The following is a 10,297-nucleotide window of genomic DNA, read 5'->3' on the forward strand; positions in this document are numbered from 1 at the left end:
CCTTGGGTTTAGTTTATATTTCTATGCAAATGAATCCTTAATCCATGTGTCCACCTAAGTCTCTCCCTTGAGTTTCAGTCGCATATAACCAATTACCTATTAGAAATTTCAAAGTAAAAGTCCCAGAAACATCTTAACGTCAATGTCTCCCAAATCATTTCCTTGAAGACCTCTTTTAAAGAAGAGGCTATCATTACAGAGTTAGGCCTATGTTTCTGCCACTGAACTTCTGGTTTATGTCTGTTTTAGAGTCACAGTGCCCCTCCCGAGAGAGAAAAAGGCAAGTAATTTTATCCACAAAATACGAGGTTAAATGTTCATATTTATGTAACACCCATCTCACAAGAAGAAGAAAGTAGACCCTCCTCTTCTCTACCCACCAAAAAAAAATAATAATAAAATGTTTAATCCCATGGATTTGAATGAGGACAGGAGATGACTAACTATATCTGTTCCCTGTCTTCTTTTGCCCCCTCATAAAAGTTATTCTCTTTCAAAATTATCTCTCCTCAGTTTTTACTTCATAAATGTCTTCATAGTGAAATTTATCAGTAATTCACATAGCCTGTGCCATCTATGAGACCAATTGCCCTCTGAAGTATCTGGTTCAGATGTGCCCTGAACTCTCCCCCCCCACACATGAATTTCTTTTTTATATAAAGAACTACCTAATCCATCAATTGGCTCCATTAGTAAAATCAACAACTGTTTTGCAGTTTTAAAATTGCCTAGAGGCACTGGAAAGCTTGTCCCAGTTAGACTATATCAAGGGTAGTATTTCAGTTCTTCCAGAACATAATACCACACTCCCTTTCTTCTCAGATCTGCCCATTAAAGACACACTCCGTTTCCTGAGGTTTTCCCCTGCTGCTGCTTCTCCTCCTCCTTCTGTACTTTTACTATATATTTATCTCACAGTTTCTATTTTTCTGTCCCCAAAACATTCCTTCCTAGGAACTGATCAGTATAGAAAAAAAATTGACATGCACAAGATCTGAAGGTAAGTTGAATTATTATACCTTTCTTTCTTTGATTTTGAATCCTCATCTCCTACCCTGGCATGTAACAGGAAGCTGATAAATGTCTTTTTTTTTTTGATAGACTGGTTGATTGGTGTGCATAATCCTAGAATGCATTGTTTTCCTCAGTTGCTGAACAGTTTATAAACTTGTGAGCATTTTTCTTATGATGAAGTTCCCCCAACTCATTAGTGTGGATCTTCTGACAATCAGAACTCCTTAGCTCAGCTCCAAGCTTCTTCAACTTCACAGAACATGCCAGAACTGCTAATGTTCTGGCCAGAAATCAAGATTACTTGTGTGCCCCTAAAGAGGAAGGAGAAAGGGGTAGTGAAAGTACTGTGCAAATAAAAAACATCTGTAGGTTGTATGTCGAAATGTATTTGGTTTGATTCAAATTTCTTAAAAAGAAATGCTTATTAGATGGTTTTAAGAAAAAGAAGATCAAGAAATGGTATATGTATGTGTATTAGTGCAATTTATGATAACTTTTGAAGAAAGTTTGGACAATGATGTTAGGAGAGAAATAAATGACAGTAGTAACAGAGGATATACACCAGAAGCCAAATGATGCTCTCTCTGTCTCTCTGTCTCTGCCTCTCCCTGTCTCTCATTCTCCTCTTTCTCTTCCCCTTTCTCTCTCCCCCTCACTTCCCAGTCTCTCACATTCTTTGGATCTCTTTTTCCCCTCTGTCTCCTATATTTTTCTTTGCTCTTCTTCTCTCTCTCTACCTCCCTTCTTTCTCTCCCTCTCTCCCCCTTTTTTCTCTCTCTTCCTCTCCCTGTCTCCCACTCACCCCTTTCTCCATATCACATTCTTTCCCTTCTCACTTCATATGGCAAAATGCAAAATTACAACCTGTTTTATTCATTACTTATATTCAACAGATATAATATGATGCTTCAAGTTCTATTCAAGAAGATTAGTTTTATTTTGTTTTGCTTATTTGTTTTAATATTTCTTATTTACATATTCCAGAAAAATAAAACAAAATAATATTAATATTATGATTTTTATTTCTGTCTAGCCCTTGATTAATTCTACACCCCCAAGTGGGACAATGTTCTTGGAAAAAATAAAAAAATATATATTCTGTATCTTCATAAATATATAGGTCCTTAAATGTATCCTGGGAGTAAAAGTATAATCTATTGGTGAGATTTTAATAAAACAGAAAAAAAAACTGTTACACCTTATTTCTTCTGAATAGTCAATCTTTGTAGTCTAAGACCTGTAAAAGGCAAGGACTTTGTATTTGAGGCAGCAGTGAGTTATGGTGAACAGACCATCAGAACATTTCTCAGGTTCTGGTGAAGCCCTATTGCTAAGTCATTATATGACTTGTGAAGGCTTACTTAATTTTTTTTATGTCTATGTTTCTACATATGCACATAAATCAGAATAATGAGACATCTTACCAATGTCACAAGTGTCATGTTGAGTGAAACCAATTAAATATGAGAATAGTCATAACTATAGACATATGCATGGGTTTGAATCCAAGGAATACCAGCTATTTTTATTCCAAAAGCTAAGAGATGAGTTATTTATATGGTTCCTGGTTAATATTCATTAAGTAACACATCTTTCATATCCTGCTTTCATTAATTAGCTTCCATAGTTCTTCACCTCCTAGAGAATAAAGGCTGAAATACTTACTCAAACATTTAAAGACCCAAAGAATTTAGCCCTCAATATTTTTTTGTTAATTTTTTTCCACTTTTGTCCATGGTGACTGGCCTTCAATTTCCGTTAAGTTTAAAAAAAAAAAAAGAAAAAAGTTATGGAATGGGTGTTGAATAGAAAAATAAAGACATGAAGTTACGAGATTTTGGTCATTAGGTGGAGTTGAAGGGCTTGAATAAGAAGACTGAGGAATAGGAAGAGTGGAGACAGAGTGGGGAATGGTCAAAAGGAGAAAGAACAGGAATTGCAGCAGAGTTGGATGGAGCAAAGGGGAGAAAGAAATTACAGAAAGAATATATCTTCATGAGTTTATTATCTTACCGTCACTTTACTTACTCCAGGAATGAGGTATTCTTAGAAGATGTTGGGTCTTGGCCACCTAATATTTTGGGAACTCATAATTTTAATTCTTTGTTGCAAATGCCTTTAAAGGCCACAAGAAAGGTAGACACAGTGACTGTTACAATAGTAATTCTCCTTATTTCTGCACGGTGCAGATCTCTCTGCCTGGTAAACTTAAAGCCTAATGTTTTTCTTCAATAATTATTTATTGTAATTCCATCAAATTTTAGAAACTTGGAGAACTGACATCCTCTAAGGAAATGAGGGATGTTCTTTTTGAGGAAATTGTCTCCATAAGCTTTGTTGACTTGAAGGTCAATAAATGAAGAAATGTGCCAGTCCAATTTGGTCTAACCTGATCTGGACCCCATTCTTGGCAAAAGCAGAAAACAGGTGAACTGGGTCTTCATTGCAGCTTTCTTATCCAGCCTAGTATTTAGCACTCTCTCCATAAATGTTGTTACCTCTGAAGCCAAGAGAAGCATTTGTATAGGGTTGACTGTGGCCTTTTGAATATCCCATCATCTTATCCCTGAAAAAAAGTATTTACTTAAAATCATCAAATATTAGAGAAAAAAAGATCATTTTGTATAATATACTCAATGTAGTAAAGGTGGAATCAGGTCTAGAGAAGTTTAGTGAGTATCTTTTGTAACATTATAATATTTATGGTAGATATATTCAGTAGTAAATTGAGTGTTTCAGTTTAGCCTAATCCATTTTAAGTCACATTCTTTACATTTTTTTGCATGCAGAATCATGAGTATATAGTTTATTAACAAATACTGCCATCCGATAGTGGATAATTTATTGAATGGATTAGGTAAGATTTTGTTTGATGCTTTTTTCTACTTTTTTTTGTAATCTATCTACTATTCTGTAAACTGCATGTGACTTAAGACTCCATCTTTTCTAAAATCTAGCATCTGCCCCGATTATACTTTTATTTTCTCTGCACAAAGCAAAGTTTTAAAATAAATATCAAAAAATGTTATAACAGTTTATCCTTCCCAAAGACTTCTTGCACCCAATTATAGGATTTAGTTTCCCCTCTTACCTGTGGCTACTCTAGAAAGCTCTCCAAGGTTCATACTATGGCTCCTGAGATTCTATTAATATGTGATTTTTTTTGACTGTATGTGATTGACTATTAATCTGTTTCAACCAAAGCACACAGATATTTCAAGGAAAGTCATATTAGAAATTAGCATAGTAAGAAATAGCACAAGAACATTTCCCTAGTAAAAGTGAACACATTCTCCTTTCATATCATGAAGATCTACCTGCATACCTCAGAAGTGAAAAAGGTTCTGGAACAAGAATAGAAAAGGAGAAAATGGATTAGGCTGCAGCATATTATAGTGAAAATAGGACTAGGAATGGACTAAAATCCTCGATTTCTCTGTCATTTACTATTTATATCAACGTAAGTGAAATGTTTAACTTCTGTATTCCTCAGTTTATTCATGGATGAAGTGAAAGGGTTATATTAGATGATCGCTAAACTCCCTCCTCACCTGAAAGTTATGAAGTCATAGATTTTCCTCCCTAGTCAATAGAAACTATATACATATAGTTGTACCAATAGGGGGTATACAGGCACCAGTCCTAATCAAAAACTGGAACCATTCATAGTGCTCTCATTATTTTGATATTTTGGGCTGAATATAATAGAATTAGACATTCTGTATTTAACAGCCTGCATATTATGCTCATAATGTCAGGGGTCGGGGACAAGTGCAAGCAGATAGTATCTCTTCTTCATATTGGTCCAAATCTTCTTTGAAGTGGAAGAAGGTCATAATCATTTATTAAACATCAACTATGTTTTAGGGTTTGTGCTAAGCACTTTACAAATATCATGTGAATTGATCCTCACAACAAACCAGTGAGGTAGATGTTTTTATTTTTATTCTCATTTTGCAGTTCAGAAAACTGAGGTAGACAGTTGTGAAGTGACATGATAGTAACTGGGGGGGGGGTATTTATTTTATTTGCTATGTGAATTTACTATGTGGCTCCATAGATTCCCCATAGCATTTTTTACTTCTGCATTCCTCAGTGTATAGATCAAGGGGTTGAGCAAAGGAGTTCCAACGGTATAAAATACAGACACCAACTTATCTACAGGAAAAATAATTGGGGGCCTAGTATATATAAAAATACAAGGGACAAAGAACATAATGACCACGATTATATGGGAGGTACAGGTGGACAAGGCTTTACACTTCCCTTCTGCGCTATGATTTCTTAGTGAATAAAGGATGAAAATGTAGGAGGTCATTAGAATTGCAAAGCTCATCATGCATATGATCCCGCTATTGGAAATAATCAATAAGTTTATCACATAGGCGTCAGTGCAGGCCAATCTCAGCAAAGGCTGCAAGTCACACAAATAGTGATCAATCACATTGGGACCACAGAAGGGTAAACTCAAGGCAAGGAAGATCTGGGTGATGGAATGTAGAAAAGACCCCATCCAGGCCAATATTACTAAAATCCCACACATCTTCTGGTTCATGATGACTGTGTAGTGCAGAGGCTTACAGATGGCCACATAGCGGTCATAGGCCATGAGGATCAGGTCAAAGACTTCCATACATCCAAAGAAATGCATTCCAAATACTTGAGTCATGCACTCATCAAAGGAAATAGTCTGTTTTTTAGAGAGATTGTCTACAATCAGTTTGGGGGCTATAGTACTAGAGAAACAGGAGTCTGCAAAGGACAAGTAGGTTAGAAAGAAATACATGGGGGATTCAAGTGTGGGACTGGTCTTGATGGTCAAAATGATGAGCAGGTTTCCTACCACAGTTGCGGTGTATAAAACCAAGAAGATGGCAAATACTATCTTCTGTTTCACTGGGTCTTGTGTCAGTCCAAGAAGAATGAATTCAGTCACGTTGTTTTTCATTTCTATGTCTTCAGTGAAAATGGTAAAGATATATGTGAAAACTAATCATTGCCTAAACAGAAGAAAGTAGCATTAGGAAAACAGAACAAGGGTATCTGTGTCTTAATGAATTATTGTCTGTTCTCAAGTATTTCAATGTTACTTGTACCTTTAAAAATCTTACATGGACAATTACTAAGAACATGCACTTTCCATAATCTATTATGATCCACCCTCCACATTTCTTGAGCTTGTTTATGAAAGAATAAGTTTCTATGTCAGTAAAAGGACAGAGTATGACTTGCTAAATTATGGAAGTTAATACTGAGACCTGACATTATCCTTGCCTATTTCCTATTGTCCTGCTGGAGTCGATCTTATTTTTTCTGTTATTAAAATATTTGATAGGTTTAATTGATAAGAAATTTTCCTTTTCCTTAAACCTAAATATATATCTTCATAACTTATAACCATTTTTTCTAATTCTGATCTCTGGAATAAATTGGAGGGGGAGTCCCACTTTCCATATGGCAATTCTTCAAATACTTCAACATGTTATCATGCCCTCCTTAAATGTTTTATTTTAATAAAAAGCATTCCCAGTCATTTAAACCATTAAATGGCACATAATCTTCAGTATACTCAACTTCCTCATTGTCATTCTATGGACATCTTACAGCTTCTAAATATCCTTTCTCAAATGTAGGGCATTGAACTGAGCAGAATACCCCAGATATGGTCCAATAAGGTCAAAGCACAGTGTGAGTAATAAAATCCTCATTTTGGAAAGTACAGCTCTTGCAATTCTGCAAACATTTTCAAATATGTAGGTATGTGTGTATGCATATATATATATATATATATATATGTCTATGTGTATGTATATGTCTATTTATAAGTGTATGTGTATATACATATACACATGTGTAGCAAATGCTATGACTGAACATACACGCAGGTCTAAGCATGCAAACATATGTATATACAAATATATGTGTGTATATATATAACATTGATTCACACATAAATTAATTTATATTATGTCATCATTATCATTCTGTTTATCTATCACGGTAGTGACCATATCAAAAAAGGAAAGAAGATTAGTCTTATATGAATTATCCATGCTGACATTCATTGGCTCTTTTTGATTAATACTTGTTTTGAGAATGATCACAAATCATCCTTTAACAATATATGTTCTATGTTCTCCAATAATTCAAGTCAACCTTATTAGTTACATTTCAAGAAACTACTATCATTTCCTTTTGAGAGACTCATTGTTTATATCATCCAAAAGGAAAGAGAACAATATTAATGGTTCCTGTTCAGAAGGAGTTTCCCCTTTATTAAGAGAGGGAAAAACTCATAAATCTAGATCTGGAACTGAACATACAGAATATCTGGTTCAAATTTCTCATTTTACAGGTGAGAAAACTGAGTATAAAGAGATTATCAGTAATTTTCCAAGGTCACATAAGCAGCAAGTGAAAGAACTAAGAATCATATTTGTGATCTCTAACTCTAAATTCAGCCCTCTTACCAATTTACTATAGGGTCTTCCAACTAAAAACATTAGTAAACACAATCGATAAATGATCAAAGGATATGAATAGACAGTTTTCCAAGGAAGAAAACAAAACATTTTTTTAGTTATGTGAACAATGCTCCAAATAATTGTTGTATAGAGATATCCAATTTAAAACAACCTTGAGATATCATTTTACACCTACCAGATTAACTAAAATGATTGAAAGGGAAAGTGATAAATATTGGAGGGGATGTGGAAAAATTGGGACATTAATTCATTGTTGTTGGAATTGTGAACTGATCCAAACATCATAAAGAGCAATCTGGAATTATGCCCAAAGAATTATTAAATTGTCTATACCCGTTGACCCAGCAATAAAGATGATTAAAGAAAAAGAAAAAAATGACCTGTATGTTCTAAAATGGTTATAACAGGTCTCTTTGCGATGAGAAAAACTGGAAATTTGGGGGATGCCTGTTAATTGGGGAATGGCTGAACTAGTTGTGGTATATGATTTTGACAGAATACTACTCTGCTATAAGAAATGATGAACTCAATGATTTTAGAAAAACACAGAATGACTTGTATAAAATAATGAATAGTAAAATTATCAGAACCAAGAAGACATTGTATACAATTATAGTAATATTGTTTTAAGTAAGTCTTCGAGCACGTGTCATTTTGACTATTACAAATACCCAAATTAATTATAAAGGACGTGTGAAGAAAGATTCTATATGCCTCCAGAGGAAGAACTAGAAATGTGCATAGTATGTGTGTATGTGTATGTATGTATATGTATACATATATGTGTATACACATGCATATACAGACACATATGCTTACATATATAAATGTGTACATATATGTGGATGTATATATGCACATACACAAACATACATGTGTGTGTATGGATATATATATATATACTATACATACATGAATACATACATATATAGTCAAATGGTAGTCATCTCTAGGTCAGAAGAGAGGGAAGAAAAATAAAAAGAAAAAAATTCGCATGATAAATTTATTGTATATTTGAACAGAATAGCAAGTTGTACATAATAGATTTGCAGTGTCATGTGCAATTATCTTTTTTATTATACTGTTATGGAAATCCTTGTTTTATTCCATAAATTAAAAGAATAAAATATTTTTAAATATACCATGTAAAACATTGAGAATGATCATAATGCCTATCAGCTGTCCACATGATTATAGTCACACTGATTAGATCCATTGAATATCACTGAGGCTATAGATACTGGGTAAAAGGATTGTTAATGAAACTGATACAAGAGAAGATATTAGTTAACTTCTGATATCTAATTACAGGGACAGCCGGATGGTACAATGGAGAAACAGCAGTCCTGAAGTCAGAAAGACTCATCTTCCTGAGTTCTAATCTGGTATCAGACACTTACTAGTTGTTTGACCCTGTTCAAGTCACTTGACCTTGTTTGGCTCAGTTTCCTCATCTATAAAACGATCTGGAGAAGGAATGGCAAATCACTCCAGTATATTTGCCAAGAAAATGCCAGATAGGAACACTAAGGGTCAGACACAACTGGAAAAAAATGACAATAAAAGCAAATTATTAATGCAACACCTTTCCTGCCTTTTCTATATTAGTGTGTGATACTGATTAGCAAATAAGACAAAAAAAAGTAGAATTACAAAATTTCAAATTTAAAAGGAACTTTATTTAATCCACCTCCCTTTCCTTCTAATAATCCCATCAACAAATAACCAACAAGTATTTGTCCAAGATTTTTTTTTTATGATTCTCTCTAATGAGGTTGAGGGTTGGGGTAGAGGCAGACTTCGTTTTATACTCCAACTTTGAATAACTGCAATTGTTAGGCATCATTTTTTCTACTTATCTTCTCCTTTCCTCCCTTCCTCCTTGTCTACCCCATCCCTCTTTTCTCCCTCCTTTTTCTCTCCCTCCCTCTCTCCCTTCCTTGCTTGCTTAGATTGTGTATAGGTTCCAGACAACAAATATTTCAAAATTAAAGAGAATAGATAATTACCACGAGATGAAAAAGCAAGAGAAGGTTCTGGAGAAAGAGTAAAAATTATTGTGGCCTCAATTAATAGACAGGCTAAAGGTAAATGGAAAGTGACCCACTCAGGAGATATTTGAGATACATAATAAATCTCTTGTATTAGAAGCATTGTATAGCTCCTTAAAAGATTTCCCGAGGAAAAACAATGATGTAGCCTAGGAGGATTTTGAATAATGTCCAAGGAAAAAATACAAAGATTTCCATGACCACATGTCTGCACCAAGGAGCATGAGACTGCAATTTTGAAAGGATAGGTGACTGAGGCAATGTGCAAACTTCCCATGCACTATAGGACTGCCACTACTGTACAGTTATTAGGGTCTCATCTCCAGCCTTCAATCTCATTCCATCTGTTGCACTGCGTTGAAGCAGTGGTTTCCCCACATTACACCATCCTGGCTTCACTACTTTGCCATGTCTTCCTGTCATGAGAACATTGGGCTGTTTCCATTGCTCTACATGTGCCCTTACTTCCTAAGGTTTTGCCATATAATGCAGATTATATCTCACTCAGACCAACCTAGGATTTACTATCTTGTAACTATTTAATATTATGTGGGGTTGTGGGAGAATTACACACCCCAGTCTTGCCAAAATAACAAAATACGGGCACAAATAGCCACAACAATAATTTCAATAATAACAATAATTATAAAGATAATGTGAAAGAAGGGGGAGGAGTAGAAGGAGGGGAAGGGGGAGAAGGAGAAGAAGAAGAAGAAGAAGAAGAAGAAGAAGAAGAAGAAGAAGAAG

At 34.6% G+C, this 10,297-nt stretch overlaps 1 protein-coding gene across 1 annotated transcript; it reads right to left on the reverse strand.

The window, feature by feature from the left end:
* Nucleotides 1-5,038: 5,038 nt before the first annotated feature.
* On the reverse strand, nucleotides 5,039-5,962 carry LOC114051867 (olfactory receptor 4C11-like). The gene has a single exon (XM_027874260.1). The coding sequence runs from the start codon at nucleotides 5,960-5,962 to the stop codon at nucleotides 5,039-5,041; it is 924 nt and encodes a 307-aa protein (XP_027730061.1).
* Nucleotides 5,963-10,297: the final 4,335 nt, after the last annotated feature.

Source organism: Vombatus ursinus, unplaced genomic scaffold (genome assembly GCF_900497805.2).
Source record: "Vombatus ursinus unplaced genomic scaffold, bare-nosed wombat genome assembly UNPS02014806.1, whole genome shotgun sequence".
NCBI classification, from domain to species: Eukaryota; Metazoa; Chordata; class Mammalia; order Diprotodontia; family Vombatidae; genus Vombatus; species Vombatus ursinus.